Consider the following 18,227-nt stretch of genomic DNA (forward strand, 5'->3'; position numbering starts at 1 on the left):
TACTGATATATAGCCTACATAATTTTTTATTCAGGCACGTTTTAAACCTTTCAATGTTTTGCCACCTTTTCCTGTTCGTTAACGTGCTGGTAGGTTTATATCGATTTTTGTAGTTATATATTATCTTTTTCGTCCCGGACGCGTTAATGACGAAAAATAAAATGATTGATTGATTGATGATGATCATCTCAGATTAGTACCGTACTGGAGCTCTTGGAACAGTGGACATAATAAATTTTCAAAATTTTTATACTTAGGCAATAGACCATTCACAATGAGATTGTTAAAAAAACACATCTTGTGGAAAACCTCTGTTTTTGGACATTCAGACCATGGACGTTTTTGTATTCGTTCATTGTACAATCAAACCAATGGATGGGTAAGTTCTCTCAATGACGGTAGTTTTAAAAGAAGATTTAGCCTAGCTGTGCAACTGTGTTCTATTTTGATTAAGTCTGTGATATTATGAACCAAGAAAATGTGGCATTGGTGCAGTACCGTATGTTTGAACCATTGATGCATTTCGTTTTTGATTTTGTCTTATTTCGTTACTCTATTCCAGCATTGTGACGTGGTGAAATGAACTGAACCCTAACCAACAAATTGCAACAACAAAAACGTCCACTGTTCCAAGAGCGACTGCCCCGATAGCTCAATTGGTTAGCACGTCACTTGTGGAACGAAGAAACTTCAAGATAAACAGCGGCGCTGATTCGACTCTCGGGGTGTGCGCTTGAGCAACGCACGTTAAGGACTGCTCTCCATTCAGCGGCATCTAATGGATGGAATAATTCCCTGGCAACAAGACTTCAACAATCGGAAACTTCACTCTGTCAATCTCGGTGACCGGGCCTGCGTCAGTGATTCAAAGCCTCTACAAGTATGCAAAACTGCCAGGATTAAGCTCTGCAAGAAGCTTTCCCAGTCCGAGGATAAAAATTCAATCAATTTATCTTGTTATTAATGTTAACAGTTTGTATATTACTTGCATGTTTATAATAATAATAATAATAATAATGGTGTTGCAAGCACAGTGGTGCTTTTTCACCTTCATGATAAATTACGTAGCAATATTAAATAAATAAAAAACAAAATAGACTACCAACAAGGAAGTCATAAACAAGAGAAAAAACACCAAGAAAAACGAGTCAATCTTACCTAGTCCTAGAGCATACATAATATCTTATAAAGGCACAGCATAACACTAAAAATCAAACAAAAACACCTAGGGTTGGAGACACCATATAAGATAAAATATAACTGTCAGTAGAGATGGGTATATAATCATAGGCGCCGGGTTTGAAAATTGCCGGGGGGGCAAACTTTCTAGCCGCCCGATTGCTTACATTCAAAATGCTGATGTTTGTTTGTCAGCATTGATGTTTGTTTGCGTCTATCTGCCATTGTATATCGCCAAGCTTTATAATGTAGGCTCAGGCCTCGAAATTCACGGCGGACATGTCCGCCGTCACAGCATGTGATGTCCGCGGGAAGTACCATCTAGATCGGTCATATTTGTCCGCCGAGAAATAACACAGGAACTAGCGATACAAATCGTCATTGCATAGCACGAACAATTGTTGCAATAATATATTTTCCAGCGCATTCTAGCGCGCATCTAGAAAATGTGAATACTGTATCCTAGGGTGGTTCAAAAAAAATCAATTTTTGAAAATGATATGGGCTACCCTGCCAAAAGTTTCCATTTCCAGAAAAAATAACTTGTGTAAAATATTTTTGGAAAATATTAATGTTTAGGGGTGCCCCAAGCCCCCTAAAGTTTTGGCGATTTTGTCATAAAAGCCTAAACTTAAAATGGCTGTGTTTCGAAAACGGTTCATGCTAACATACAAGTGTTTGGGTTCATTTTAATCAGCAAAGTGAGCTCTATGATTTGGCAAAGAGTAATAGTACTATAAAGTGAATTTTCAAATTTCCGATTTTCATGTTAAATTTTGTTATGTGTTCTAAAGTTGTGTTATTGCTGTACAATAGTAAGCATATAAGTCTATTGGTTATTACCAAAGTCCACACAAGGTCTTAGGTCATATTGGGTCCCCCCACTATGACAAAATGGGTGTTAGCTGTTTAAAACAAGGATTTTATGACGACCAACCACTCACTGTTGCCCAATTAAGGTGTTCTTTGATGCTTGAGGAAAGCGTTTGCGATGCTGAGACATAAGCTGCAAAAGGAACTGCAACTGGTCTTCACCTTTGGTCAAATGTCCAGAAAATGTTTTTACAAGGGCAACATTTCTTTCAGCATAGTCATTAGTGACAATCAGTCATCTAAAGAAATCTTTGGTCATCTGATAATCACTGTTTCCATCCCATTCTGCAACTGGAAGGTGGAGAAAGGCATATGGGATTTTCAGTTTCTTGAACAGCAGTTGTGTGTTGGTTGTAGCGAATGTTGCCGATGTTTTGGTGTGTATGTTATCAAACAACACAGTAGCTCTTTTTTCTGGAGTCCTCGGTTTCCTCAGCGACCATTATTATCTAAAGGAGACAGACCCACCAACTCTTCAGAAAGGGGCCTCAAATGGCGAGCCATTTTTCTGTTGCGACTTTGGAGATTGACTCATTGATGGTTGCATACTCCTTCAAGCTTTTCAGAAACACAGATTGGGAGCCTTCACAGCCAATGGAGCAGTAATCCATGCTTTAACATAATTACAAGAAAATAAAACACACAGTTCATGAAGTCCTCTCTGTTCATGCAAAGTCAAATGAAGTTGACCGCGAAACATCCACACGTTGAATGTGTAGATGACTTAAGCCATCCATCTTTCATGATGACAGCATCAGGATATCAAAACCTAGTTACATAAGGTAATGGGGCAACAAGAAACGATAACGTTAATTCCATGACCTCTCAATAATCATCTCGATATTGTCTTTCTGTGGTCAATTTTACAGTGGTAAACTCGATCATCTCTTCTCTAATACCCTTATATTATCTGCTGCATCATCCGTCAATGCATCTTTAAAATTATTTTGATCTATAAACTCCCAGGAATCTTTAAACCTTTTGAAAAGCAGGATGTCCGAGGCAGAAGATGATGGCATAATTTTATTAAAGACTGCGCCTGCAATCAGTTCTAAAACATGATGGTGACACACCAACTATAGCAGGTCTCTTCCAAGTAGCTGCTCATGAAGGACACAAGCTTCATTAATGCAACCAGTGTTTATGCTAGTGGTATCAAAACACACATGGCTTCAACGTTTTCTTCAATATGCCAATCTTTAAAGGCATCAAATACTGCATGAGCTTGAGCCTCACCTGTGCCAGATGAAAGCTTTGGTACTGACAACAGCTGTGTATCCCCTTGAAAGGTCACAAGGAAGAAAAGGCGATCGACGTGATTGTGTCCAGTTAAATCTGGGAGAAGTTTTCCATCCCAGTGAACCATTAAAGGAGCTTTCGGAGACAAGTTTTTCATGATTTCTGTTGTAAACTGTTTTCGATGCTGACGTCTGCTGCGCCTGATGCTTGAAGTACTGAAGGTTAGGTCTTTAATGTTATGTCCCAGACTTTTGGCAGTTTCACTAACGATGTACATTGCTGCTCGATTGGAGACATTAGCTCTGTATAGGCTTGCAAGTAAAGTAGGAGATAAAACCTTTTCTCTACCCTTCTGGGATAAAATGGAAACAGCAGATTACCCAGCTTATTCCTCACTCTCTGAGACAAATTCTTCAGTTGCTGATCTGCTGCTATCTTCCAGAATAGCCTTTGTGGCTGATGTATCGTCGTTGCTTGTGTTGTTTTTCTACAGCATTTCGATGCCTTTTTTTCTTTTGTAATAGACTCCTATCGAGCTTGCCTAAACATCCTCAGCCAATCATCAAACATCGAATGGCAAAAGCAATAATGGTCGCTCAGGAAACCGAGGGCTCCAGAAAAAAGAGCTACTGTGTTGTTGGATAACATACACACCAAAATCTTGGCAACATTCGCTGCAGCCAACACACAACTGCTGTTCAAGAAACTGAAAATCCCATATGCCTTTCTCCACCTTCCAGTTGCAGAATGGGATGGAAACAGTGATTACCAAATGGCCAAAGATTTCTTTAGATGACTGATTGTCACTAATGACTATGCTGAAAGAAATGTTGCCCTTGTAAAAACATTTTCTGGACATTTGACCAAAGGTGAAGACCAGTTGCAGCTTGTGTCTCAGCATCGCAAACGCTTTCCTCAAGCATCAAAGAACACCTTAATTGGCAACAGTGAGTGGTTGGTCGCCATAAAATCCTTGTTTTAAACAGCTAACACCCATTTTGTCATAGTGGGGGGACCCAATATGACCTAAGACCTTGTGTGGACTTTGGTAATAACCAATAGACTTATAGGCTTACTATTGTACAGCAATAATACAACTTTAGAACACATAACAAAATTTAACATGAAAATCGGAAATTTGAAAATTCACTTTATAGTACTATTACTCTTTGCCAAATCATAGAGCTCACTTTGCTGATCAAAATGAACCCAAACACTTGTATGTTAGCATGAACCGTTTTCGAAACACAGCCATTTTAAGTTTAGGCTTTTATGACGAAATCGCCAAAACTTTTGGGGGCTTGGGGCACCCCTAAACATTAATATTTTTCAAAAATATTTTACACAAGTTATTTTTTCTGGAAATGGAAACTTTTGGCAGGGTAGCCCATATCATTTTCAAAAATTGATTTTTTTTGAACCACCCTACGTATCCCTTATCTTCCATTCAAGGAGGAAAATTTTCGATTTTTACATTGCTTCAACGATTGATGACATTGAATCAGCGTAACAAAGGTGAATTTTTCGCTAAGAATCGATAGGAGTACAGGTACTTCTACACTAATCACGCGCAATTTAGTCCAAGTTTTGCGTCACAATGTCTGGCTTTGATCTTCGAGTAATAATGATACGGCAAGGTTGGTTACTAAATTAGATTATACGAGTAGGCTATTACAGCAAGATGCAACAAAATTTGTTAAGTTTTGGTATTACAGTAAGAAAGAAAAGACGCAAGGAAAATTCACTTTTGCTCACATGACATGCAAAAATAAACTTAAAGAAAAAAGCCTGTGAAACTTTGCACAGCAGAAAATAGTAGCGTTGGTGTAGAAATTTTCGGACTCCTGCCCAGAGTATTGTGACGCAATAAGCCACATGACCTCGTTCGGTGGAAGTTAATCAGTTATGTGACGTATTAACCAGCTACACGGCGCTTTGACTCTTCAAGCGCAAGTCGTTGGTCTGATAAAAGCCTTTCAGAGTGACTTTACTGATTTTTTAAAAAGCCTTCTAGAACCGTAGTTAGGCTATAGTTCTGAAATGGCGAAGAATTATTATCAAGATAAAGTGATTAAGCATGACGATCGACGGCTAAAACTGGTGTGTCCGCCGTGAGACTTGATTTGTCCGCCGAGATAGCTGCTCAGACCGGACACGTTTGTCCGCCGTCAACAAAAACGAATTTCGAGGCCTGTAGGCTACTTCGAATTATATGCTAGTCACTTTGAACTTTAGCTCTTAATACGCGTAGATACTAAACTGAGCAAACTGCACCTCGTTATTGACACTCCCAAGTAAAAACAAAGCGGAAGAAATCAGGAAAAACGTTTTTCGATCATTGTTACTATGCTTCAACGGCACCATGCTGGCGTTTATCAGCTATCGTACTTCTGTTTCTTTTGTTATCTTAGGACTTGGGAGCAGCGCTTTTGTTGCAACAAGTGATCTTTTAATTGAGATCGATCCGCAATGAAGGTCAAACTAACGCAAATTTGAAATTAGAAACATTTGCTTTAGGATTTTTTTAAAAATAATTTGCGGGGGGGCAGCCACCCCGAGCTAAATTCACGGGGGGGCGCCGCCCCTCCGCCCCCCCGGAGTCGGCGCCTATGTATATAATACATCATACATAGTGGGCTACATAATGTATATACAGTCAAACTTCGATACTATGCCACCCTTTGGGACCGAGAGAAAGTGGCATAGTAGCGAGAGTTGTAAAAACAGCCTTGTGACGTGACCATGTAATGCCACTTTGTGTTGTACGATTATAATTGTACGAGGAAATCCAATCTGAGCCAGATGATGTTAATCTGCTCGAGATCTGGGAAGCGCTGCCTGCCGAGGAAAAGATGCACCAGAACAAAGAGATCGAGCTGTCTGACTTTCTTGAAGCTGATGAGCGCCTCGAGACTGGTGGATCTTTCACACTGGATGAGATTGCGAAGGAGATGTTGCACAGCAAGGAGCCGGTTGAAAGCGAAGATGATAAGATAACTGTTGAGGAGGAAATCGTTTCATTCGAGGACACCCAGTGGGCTTGGAGCACTGTCGGGAAGTTCATGCAGCAGGGAAGTGGGAAGCCCAGTGTGATGCGATCGGCTAGCTAGACGGCGAGGTGTGCAAAATTTGCTGAAAGAAGATGCGCCAGCTGACGATTCCTTATAGTTTTGGGCTGACCTACAGTAGATAACTTGAGAGAACTCAATACATGCATTGCACATACATATACTTTTGGCGTTTTACAACCGTTTAATTGTTTCGTTCGTACCGTTAATTGTTTCGTTAATACAGTAATACTGTACTCTTATGTTGGATAATAGCAAGGGTAAGGGGTGGCATAGTAAATATATTTTCTATTGAATTTAGCTGGTGACGATGAAAAGTGGTATAGTAGCGAGGGTGGCATAGTATTAAAGTTTGACTGTACTGTAGTGTACATTTGTACAAGTTACAAGATGTAGTGAATATCAACGTAAAACAGTTTATGCTGTATGTATCTGCACTGAGTGGCTAGTCTGTAAGGATGAACAAACAAACCACAACTTCATATACCGGTACCAGGTCTTTCATTTCCCAAAGAATTCGCAAAACAAAAACCAATTTGCAAGTTCAGCTTATACAATACATATTTTGCTCAAGTTATTATCACCAACCCATTTTTTAAACAAAGTGGCTATTTTTATCCATTTGTTGCCGTGTTTACAATCAGGTGTTGCCAGAGTTACGATTAAAGTTAGGAAGGGTTAAGGTAAGGGTTAGAGTTAAGAATAAGGTTTTGGTTTTGATCTTTGCCCAGGACTAAAAATGTTTTTCCAAAATACAAATTTTTGTTTTCAACAGCTTTAAACTTTTCTCAAATGAGGGCAGAATTTCTTATCTGGCAATGCTATTGAGGCTCTATTTACACTTTTTTAAATCTTTGAAAACTGTTCGTATAATTTTTACTCACCTTCTAAAAACATTCTACTGCTGTGGCAGTTTCAAAGATTGATAAAAATTCTTTGCCTGAGATGAGCAAAAAACTACATACAATGTGCCATAGGCGCCAACTTTTCAAAAAACCTTGGGGAGCGAGAAAGGTGATGACGTCATAACCATGACGCTATTTTACTCAATTAAAATAGTCTTTGGTTAAGCTTACTGTCTTGTTTATATTGACACCTGGGTCGCAAATCGAATTTATTAGAACTGCTGCTTGAAACGATTAGTTTTACACATGCAGTACGCCTAGTCGTAAAAATTTTGATATTGTTAGCTCATAATTGGAAGAACAGTTGGAAAACAAGCCGATTCATTTTCTTTTCGCGCGAGTGAATAACAACGATCAAGACAGTGAAGTTATCAAAATGAAACGCAAAAAATCATGATCTCAAGCAGAGTAGAAACCCGCTATCAGTTTTATTAACCTTGTTTCGCTCGTTTTGCTAATTACTTACCTTCAATGCGTTAACAAGGGCGAAGTGTTTTCTTTTCTGTGTTTTATCGAAAGTCTTTATATTCTTTTATCGGTAGTGCAGGGGTGTATAATTGTATATTGATGAGTGTATGAGATGTATATATTTTCATAATATATAAATCAATACAGTGCTTACTGCTTTCAAGTTTGCTGAAATCGATTTCAAGTATTCGTTTAAAGTCATAAAAAATCTAACTGACATTTGGGTAACTCGTGAAATGAGAATAAACATTCAACCTCACATTCGCTTTTTCGCTACCACGCGTTTTGACTTTGAAGTTGCTCATCACGCGCGAGAAGATAAGCAGTGTGTGACTGTGAGCGTGCTTGCCGTCCGCATCTCAGTAGTAATTCACGTTCCAGAGAAAGCCATGCAATCAGCTGCTGTTTTGCGGGCAAGAGCAACGTAGGCTGTTTTGCGGGCAAGAGCAGCGTAGGCTGTTTTTCGCTTTCGGCATTCTTTAAGTCCGTTTAAAATAAATGATCTAAATCTCTTTCGCGAAGTATTTTATCTTTGAAACACCACTTGTAATAGCCATTTTTGTTGCCCCTCAACCATAAATTTATGGGGGGCGCCACCCCCCGGCCCCTCCGTAAGTCGGCGCGTATGCAATGTGCAACATTAATAGATTTTACTAAGGCCATTTATATTGCCAATCGCAAAATTCTGATTGTTAAATTACAAAAGTATCGGATGCAAGGTTTACTATTGTAGTTATAGCCTATACTTAGAGCTCGACCGATATCACTTTTTTAGGCTGATACCGATATTTATGAAATTTTTAGGCTGATACCGATATATATCAACCGATATTATATCAATTACGAAAAATTTGTCACCAACAAAGTTATTAAACAACAAACCAGTCCAAGATAGTTTATGCATTGGTCGCTGTTTATGCATCGTGTGGCTTCTTGCGTCACAATGCTCTGGGCACGAGTCGGAAAACTTCTATACTGCCGCAACTATTTTCTGCTGTGCAAAGTTTCACTAGGCTTTTTTCTTTAGGTTTATTTTTCTGTGTCATGTGAGCGAAAGTGAATTTTGCCAGGCCTTTTCTTACTATATATTAGAGTGTGGCTGATGCCTCGACCTGAAGCAAAACACCCTACGTTTTTTTTATAGGTGACACTTGGTACAAAAACAATATTTATGAAGTTTAAAACCAATCTATTAATGTTTAGGGGGTCCAGATTTGAATTAAAAATTAAGAAATTTGGTGCTTAATCGCCATAATCGGGTAGTTTTACAGTGCGACATAGTCCTTCATTTATCATGGTAAATTCTGTATTTAAGGTCATCTAGGCTCCACAGTTGCAATGTTTGACACAGTATTAATTATGTTCCATACTATTTTTTTAACAAGTAGGGTTTTGCAAGCAGACAGCCCAACAATATTTTGAGAAGTAATGTGGCAACCTATTGCAAAATATGCTGGATGTAATTGCTGGAGAATGCAAGTATTAAGCAGTAGAACAACATAATCTGTGTATTAACCAGTACAACACACAACTTTTATTAACTGTGAGTGACTGAAATCTTCCTGGTCACTACTTCTCAGCCTTACCTTGAGAATCGCTAAAAGTGAAAACATGTCTCTGTGATGTCATAATACTGTACCTTCAAAATGACTTACCACTATTCAGCTCAGTCAAACACCTCCAGTTTCAGCTTAGTATGTGCAGATCATTTCGAAGGCATTGTTCCCATAAGGAGTCGTTACAGAGCCAGACTTAAGTTATTGGTTGAACTAGAGTCACTGTCGTTCGTCCTTTAATAATTTTTTTTTGTTTCTTCCCACTTCTCCGTTATCAAGACAAGGCTCCTAACCATTCTAATTGTGATGGTGAATTACCTTAGACATTTAGAATGCTATGTGATGAAACATTCATAGAATCGTATTTATCAATTGCAGATCAGAATCAATACGTGTAGTTTGTATTCAGTTGGTAGGATATCGAAAAAAAAAAGTTTGCTAGGCTATGTCTTCTCATGCACAACATGACTCTCAGTATTTTCTGCTCGCTACAGTTCCCACAAAAGCAGATCAATATATATATAAAAGGTAGCAAGTTACCAACCTACAAGCAAGTGATTTGCAGTTTCAGGGCTTATAAGGAAGAACAGACAAGCTCAGATCAAAGTCATTCAGGAATTTCAAATGCTGATGAAGATTAATAGAGACCAGAGAGACAAAGGCAAACCACTAAAAAATATACAGGAATTCAGAAAAAGCTTAACGAAACCTTTCCTTTTTGACCACGCAATGTAATGGAAAAATTAACAATGAAGAAGACAGGCTATTCCTTATCAGTATGCAAGGCAACAGAGAAGCAAGTATGGCTGGAAAAGATAAAGTGTTAGAAGCAAAAGTTAAAAAGATCAGTACCAAGCAACAACAGCAAGATAGACGAGTAGCAAAGGAGGAGGCCCGAGTTAATGACATAAAAAATGCTATTGATTTAGAAGCTGAGGATGACGTGGACAACGAGCCATGCACATCTTCAATGATTTGTGAGATAGAAAAAAAAAAACGCTCTCATACAGGAACATCAAAAACAGGAACAACCATCTTCATTGCTCATGACATAATGAAATCTCCAGAATTAGTCTCTGTAGCAATAAGAAACAACATTACACCAACTGCCTTATCTGTTACTCTCCATTCTGTGGTTCAAGGCTGTTCTGGAGATGCTTTGAAGCTAAATCTCCATCCATCTCAGTCACACAGATACAGAGTTGAAACAGCGCAACATATTTCAGAAAAAATTCTCTCCGCGTGGTCACCACCTGCTGTTGGTGCTTTACATTGGGGTGGAAAACTTCTAGAAACATTAACCAGCAAGTACAAGCAAGATGAAAGGCTCCCAGTTTTGATATCCGGCATCGGTGGCAGTAAATTGTTAGGTGTTCCAAAAATCCCAACCCATTCAACAGAAAAAGCTGGAGCATTTGTGTCCAAAGTTACCATGCACTTGCTTAAAGATTGGCATTACAAAGATTCTGTGGCATCTCTTGTTTTGACACAACAAGCTGTAATACAGGGCATAAAACTGGTGCTTGTATACAACTTCAAGAAGATATTGGTCGCCCATTACTTTGGGCTGCATGTAGGGCGGTGAAGTAATTCTTTCTCATGTGTGGGAAGATCTTGACATTGAGATAGCACGAGGATCAAATATCTCTTTGTTCACACGATTCCGAAATAACTTTGCTTTGTTAACACACACTTCAACTTGTAACTTCAATTGTTCTGAATCCTACAAAGACAACTATTTTTTAACTAATCAAAGGCAAAAGATTTTACTATTAGCTAATGAACTGAAAGAAAATCGAAATTCTCCAAAATTTTTACCAGAGGATTACAAGGAACTACTGGAACTGGCATTAAAGTACCTTGAAATTGAAGAAAAATCTGATGAGTTTCACTTTAAAACACCTGGAGTTGTTCATAGAACCCGATAGATGTCCAAGATGATATACTCCTTGAAGATGCATCTTCTTAGCAATATTGTCGCTGCTGAACTTCCTAAAAACACCATTTTCCAGAAGGGACAAGCAGACAAAGTAAGAAGATTTGTTCAATTTTGTGTTTACGTGTACTTACCATGGTGGTTTGAATGTCCAGTCAGTAGCACTGCGCCATCAGGTGACTTACTGCTTATTCAAAATTTAACTGCTTATGAAAAGATAGATTCTTCTGTTTGTCTTGGCTTTAAAGAATCATTCAAAGTTGAAACATTTTTCAAAGCGCTTTGGAACAGGCTTTGGGAAACCTAGTTTTCCAGAAGTTCATGCTGAAACAACCTTAGGTAGTGATTCATGGAAATTTTTTGACCTGGTAAATATTGAGCATTCCTTACTAGATATTCCAGTTACTGAGTGGCAAAGTCATGAAGCTTTCTGATCTGCCAAAGAAGTTGTACCGGTATCTAAGCTTAAAGTGTTTAATGATACGGCGGAACGTGGAGTGAAATTAGCCCAAGATTTCTTACCAGCTGCCCAAATTGAAAGTAGTTATCAAAACGTCATACAAGTTGTGGAAAACAGTCGGAAGATTCTTTCACACCAAAGGAAAAGAAAAGCTACTGATTCTTGTGATGACAATACCTGGTTTCTGACTTTGTAACTGTAGAGTTGTAGACTACAAGCGCACCTATCACTGTTTTTCAATGTTTCCAATAAGAAGGCATACGTGTGTTGCAGGAATTTTATGAGCTAGAGCAGTGTTAACTCTAAGGTTCAAAATTTGAGAAGAATGCAAGTTTTTTTTGAAAAAAAAAGTGCCATAATATAATTCTGCAAAATGTATAGAAAGTTATGCAAAATTACCCCTAAATCGACACATGGGTTCTAAGTGAAACCTAAGCTGCTGTTTTCAGCATAAAAACTATAATTTGCAATGATTTAAAAAATTAGCTGCCATCACATGAACGTATAGAAATCATTCAATTTTTTTGAACATAAATTACTCAATTTAATGGCAAAATTGAAATTTGGGAAAATCGATAATCCTATAAAAGTTTGATTGCAATCTGGACCCCTTAGACCTTATTCAATTTTGCTGAAACTTCATATTTAAGCTTTGTACACAAAGTCTCACTCCCAAAAAAGTTAGGCTTGCTACGATCGAGTTTTAAATTTTACTGGGCATCAGCCGCACCCTACGGTACTATATATAATACCAAAAGTTTCTGGGCAGCCAATTGTAGCATCGAATAGACAGCGATAGACACGTGTTTCGCCCATGAGGCTGGGCTCATCAGTATCGTACCGTATTCTTGCCACTTGGGTAATCGACCGCCGCTTTACCAGTCAGTTTAACTCTTATCTTTGTGGAAAGAAAAGAGCCAACAAAACCAGCAGGTGCCAGGGGTAGGACATGTGAAGAAGGGGTGTTCTTCCCGGCCATCAGCACAAGGCTGATCACTCGCTAGTACAGCGAGCAGCAGTAACGCTTCGCTAACCATAACGGTGTAGCTTCCACGCTAGCCATAAAGACCTCCAATAAACGATAAGTTTCTGGGCAGCCGATTGTAGCATCGAATAGACAGCGATAGACACGTGTTTCGCCCATGAGGTGTTTCGCCATTATTGTCACATATGTGATACTGCGATACTGTGCGAATACGGTGCGATACTGATGAGCCCAGCCTCATGGGCGAAACACGTGTCTATCGTTAGCAAAGCGTTACTGCTGCTCGCTGTACTAGCGAGTGATCAGCCTTGTGCTGATGGCCGGGAAGAACACCCCTTCTTCATATAATACCAAAACTTAACAAATTTTGCTGCATCTTGCTGTAATAGTGTAATAGCCTACTTGTATAATAATTTTGTAACCAACCTTGCCTTATCAATATCACTCGGAGATCAAAGCCAGACATTGTGATGTAAGACTTGAACTAAGTTGCGTGTGATTGGTGTAGAAGTGCCCGTACTCCCATCGATTCCTTGCAAAGAATTCACCTTTGATACACTGATTCAATGTCATCAATCGTTGAAGCAACGTAAAACTCGAAAGTTTTCCTGCTTGAATGGAAGCTTAGGAATACAGTATATTAAAATTTTCTAGATGCTCGCACTAGAATGCGCGAGAAATTATATTTTTGCAACAATTGTTCATGCTTCACAAGCACGTTTGAGCAACTTGTGTTTCTTCTAAAGGCATGTATGGCTGGTTTTGAGTGTCCTTTTGCTGGCCGATGTTTATTGGCGAAAAATAGTTGATACGATATATCGGCTACTCCTGATATCGGCCGATAAATATCGGCTGACCGATATAAAAATTAACCGTTAAATGTTTATTTTAGTTGTCTTGTTGCAAGTGGAAACTATATTTTCTGATTTGTAGTACTTTCAGTTGGTTACATATTCTAACACTTTCCATTTTCCTGATTAAAACTTAAAACACATTTTTGCAGGAAAAAAAGTATAAGAAGCAAACAAGAATTGAAGTAGAAACTTATTGGATGAAACGACTGTCTTTAAAATGGAAAAACTATTTAAAGAATTCATCAGCATCAAATTCTGTACGTGCTTTATTGTTTGTAAATCCAAGAGTGAAAATACTCTATTTTATATTATTATTTTGCTTGAAAAATGGCTTAATTATGCAGTTTCTATGTCAAAATAATTCAACCCTTTTTTCAAAGTTATCTCTGCTTCGTCATTGTCACATTGCGGATACTTTTTTTCAGTTTTCTAGGCTTTGAATGTCTGATTGAGCAATATCTCATTTCTGAAGCTTTGTACAGTATTGGGGTTTAGAAATTTTTTGTTAGAGAGCAATAATTTACAACAACAATAAGTAATAGCCTACTGATATACCAATTTGTCCACACAAATAACTTTTGAGATACATGCAAACTATCCACTTAGAGAATGGTCATCCACTATTCAACAGAATTCCTTATATCACAGCAACCTTCAGAGAGAGACAAGTTTTATTGCCTCTCAATGTTCCCTTACCCATCAGGGAAGCTCCATATGGGACATGTACGTGTTTACACAATCAGCGACACGATGGCTCACTATCACAGAATGCAAGGTCGTAAGGTTGAGTACAACCTTTTGTATTTTATCTCTGGTGAAAATTTATGCCCCAGGCTTGGGTAGTTGCAAATAATTGTATCACCACTAAAATTGTATTTTAAAGAAAGGTTGTTGTCAAGCACATACAATATGATGTGATTGTTGTCCTCAATTTACTTCTACAGCATAAGGATGTCATAGTGATCTCAGCATTTATATATCATACTTAAAAGCATTACTTTGAGCCTCTTTGTCTCGCATGTTAGTCCATAGCAATATGTATAAATGTTTCGAACTGGAAATCTTGCTTTTTTTCAAGAGTGTCATGTCATGACTGCCTGCCACTTGATATGCTTTCAATTGCAAGTCTAGCCACCAACGTAATTCCTTAATATTTAAGGTTAAAGTCACATATTGGCAATACTGTATATATATACCATATGCAGGTAATCCATCCAATGGGGTGGGACTCTTTTGGTCTACCTGCCGAAAATGCTGCTATGCTGAATCGACTTGATCCAAAAGAATGGACTGAAAAGTACGGTAGTATTGGATTTTCATTTGCAAACACATGATTTTCTTAGCTTAAAAAGGAAGTTTGAAAATAAAACATAACTTCAGTACGGTAAAAAAATCAATTTCAAATCTCGCTCTTGAAGTACCGTATCATATTGCAGGAACATCGCCTTCATGAAACAGCAACTCACAGATTTGAATTTGTTCTTCGACTGGAACAGAGTGAGTACTTCTTTCAACCAGCATTTTGGCGACCCTATGCAGTCTGGGATAAATCAACGTAGGTTATGTTTAAGTTTAACACTTCAGGCAGTCTGTGAACTGTCTATTTCAGTGTAAAACATTATTGAAACGCATATTTTACCATTTTTAACTTTAAAACTATATAAATTAAAGTCTGTTAGAACTGCGGTCCAGGTAATGATTTTTTGTTGTAAATTGGTACTCAGGTCAGTGGCGACGAGGATAATTACTCAAAAATTTAACTAATCTTATTTTCCTGGCTGTCTTCAGAGACATTCGCCTTGCTTACGTAGCATCTTGTATTTTTCAGGAGTTGTCCACCTGCAACCCAAACTATTACAAATGGACTCAATACTTGTTCGTGAAATTGTTCCAAGCAGGACTTGCCTATCAAAAGAAGGCAAGTCAATTGTATACTTCTTTGATCTCATACATTACCACTAAAGCCTTGAAGAATAATCAAAACTTCTCGTCACACTTTTATTACATCATCAATTTATTGAAGCGATCATCTTATTTTAACGTGGCGTTGATAACATGTTATTTGGAAAGACCTGAATAGTTGAACTACCATTGCTTGCTCTTGTCGTTCATTGTGACGAGTGTTTTTTAAGTGAACTGTATTGATTGATTGTTGTTTTATTATGTTTGTTTTATGTTAATGCGTTGCAAAAAAGCTTCAGTGTTAGTTTTTGAAGCTTTGTAACGCAAAACAAAAACCAAATTCGCCATTTATAGCACTGAAGATGAAGACAGTTTAGTTTTTCTAAACGTTTGTTGAACATGAGTTTAGTGTCCACATTTTAGGCTCTTTATGTTTGAGCAAATTCGATTTTGATTTCAGAGTTTGGTTAACTGGGATCCAGTCGATCAAACAGTCCTTGCCGACGAACAGGTAGGTTATGTTTTTGTTTTATAGTCGCCTTAGTCGGCTTGCCTAGTTTCTGCTTGCAGCATTGCATCATTTATGGATTTTCAGCTTGCCAAATGACAAGGTGTGTGGAAGGAGTGATCTACCTGGCATCACCACAATCTGGGTTTTTTTTTTCGCTGAGACTTTTCGGTCATTTGTCCGAAATGACTTGAAAAAATTCGGTCATTTTTTATTTATTTCGGTCATTTTTTCTGATGAAAATATTTCCTTTGAAGTAGCTGATACAAACGAAAATTTGCACTTCCTGACTAGCTACAACATTAAGTTTCGCTGAGAAACGTTGTCGTGTTTTATCTGAGAAAAGCTAGAACAGACAAACGTTACTTTCAGTCTTCGAAATTAGCATATTTTTATTTTTGCAAAAACATTGTCAAGGTCAAACGGCAAAAGTTGAAATTGCCTCGGCAATTGCATGTGAACATTTATTACGAAAAAATTGTACCAAAACATGTAAAGCGAAAAGCAAAATATATACTAGCATACGCGCCGACTTCCGGGGGGGCCGGGGGGCGGCGCCCCCCGTAAATTTATGGTTGAGAGGCAACAAAAATGGTTATTACAAGTGGTGTTTCAAAGATAAAACACTTCGCGAAAGAGATTTAGATCATTTAAACGGACATAAAGAATGCCGAAAGCGAAATATAGCCTACGTTGCTCTTGCCCGCAAAACCGCAGCTGATCGCATGGCTTTCTCATACGGTATGGAAATTTCAAAGTAGATGGTAGAGTAACTTACGCTGCTGGAATAGTCACGTAACTATTCACTGCAATGTTAAGAAAACCAACTAAATTAGACGCGCTATTTTCAACGAGGTCTTCCCGCTAGGAGATTATGATTCAACAGAACGCATTGTTTTTTTCGCGATGTGTGAGAATTAAATCGAAAACCGATAAAAGAAAAGGTGTTTAATGGTCTTGGTCGCAGATATTGCTTGCATTAACAATCGTCTCCTACCGCTATTATCACCTAACTAACCTGACATCATTGTTTTATGCGGCTGCTAAGGTTTAACATCGACTTCCACGATTATGGAATGCTACGTAATAAAACATAATTAGAACGATAAACGATTATGTATAACGATAATAAATATAACGATTTACGATAAACATAATTAGAACGATTATATCCCACACGCAAAAATAAAAAAATTGATCTCTTAAAATAGCTCTTTCCGCTGTTTTGTCTCGTGAGCTTTGTATATTACTCAACAAGTGCATAAAGTTTAAAATTGATAGAAATCATTGAATTTGAAAATTAAGTTTGAATCACTGCAAATAATCGTATATAATCGTAGACGCCATTACACACTCCGTAATCTACGTTGGCAATGATTTTGCCACAGCAAAAATGTGTTCATTTTGAAAACTGCCGAGCTTGTCCCGTGTATAAGTTGAACCTGTCTTTTTGAAGTGAAAATCACTTGTAAACATCTCGACTTATACTCGAGTATATACGGGATTCGATGAAAGACTATAAAGACTTTCGTTGAAAACATAAGAGAAAACACTTCGCCGTTGTTAACGCTTTGAAGGTAAGTAATTAGCAAAACGAAGCTAATAAAACTGATAGCGGGGGTTTCCACTTTGCTTGAGATCGTGATTTTTTTTGCGTTTTATTTCTTAATATATAACTTCACTGTCTTGATCATTGTTATTCACTCGCACGAAAAGGAAATGAATCGGCTTGTTTTTCAACTGTTCCCATTTATGAGCTAACAATATCAAAATTTTTACGACTAGGTGTGCAGCATGCGTAAAACTAATCGTTTCAAGCAGCGGTTCTAATAAATTCGGTTTGCGACCTAGGTGTCAATATAAACAAGACACTAAGCTTAATCAAAGACTATTTTAATTGAGTAAAGTAGCGTTATGGTAATGACGTCATCACCTTTCTCGCCCCCCAAGGTTTTTTGAAAAGTCGGCGCCTATGTATACTAGAGTAGTCTATCACGACCGCACTGTTTGATTTATTGTGATGTAATAATACCAAAAACTAGCGATAAAGCGAGCAACGCGATACGCACTCTGTTAAGTAATAAACGTTATATAACTGACGGGGGGAAAGTAAGTTAATTTTGGGTTGATTCAATGTTCGAGGCAACACAAATCGATTTAATTTTCCCGGCGGGTTATATTGCGTAACAACAGTACCCAATAAGAAATTTACGTTTGTTTTACATTTATTCGACATCTAGTGGCGTTGAATTATCATAAAATAACGTTAATTGCTCAACCAGGTACCAGTAACA

General features: G+C 38.0%; 1 protein-coding gene across 3 annotated transcripts in view; it reads left to right on the top strand.

Annotated features, from left to right (window-relative positions):
* Positions 1-261: 261 nt before the first annotated feature.
* Positions 262-18,227, top strand: part of LOC145775267 (leucine--tRNA ligase, mitochondrial-like) — a 29,095-nt gene continuing 11,129 nt past the window's right edge. For 2 of the 3 annotated variants that reach the window (XR_014290142.1, XM_082586523.1), the window contains exons 1-7: positions 262-379; positions 13,673-13,780; positions 14,172-14,306; positions 14,729-14,820; positions 14,960-15,020; positions 15,352-15,441; positions 15,886-15,936. Coding sequence is in view for 2 of the 3 variants with exons in the window: in XM_082586523.1 (XP_082442649.1) it covers positions 275-379; positions 13,673-13,780; positions 14,172-14,306; positions 14,729-14,820; positions 14,960-15,020; positions 15,352-15,441; positions 15,886-15,936 (642 nt within the window). In the remaining variant the exon portion in view is untranslated. Of the gene's footprint in view, positions 380-13,672; positions 13,781-14,171; positions 14,307-14,728; positions 14,821-14,959; positions 15,021-15,351; positions 15,442-15,885; positions 15,937-18,227 lie in introns of those variants that run through there. The other variant, XM_082586525.1, reaches the window with a different exon arrangement.

This window comes from Aplidium turbinatum, chromosome 8 (genome assembly GCF_918807975.1).
Source record: "Aplidium turbinatum chromosome 8, kaAplTurb1.1, whole genome shotgun sequence".
Taxonomy (NCBI): Eukaryota; Metazoa; Chordata; class Ascidiacea; order Aplousobranchia; family Polyclinidae; genus Aplidium; species Aplidium turbinatum.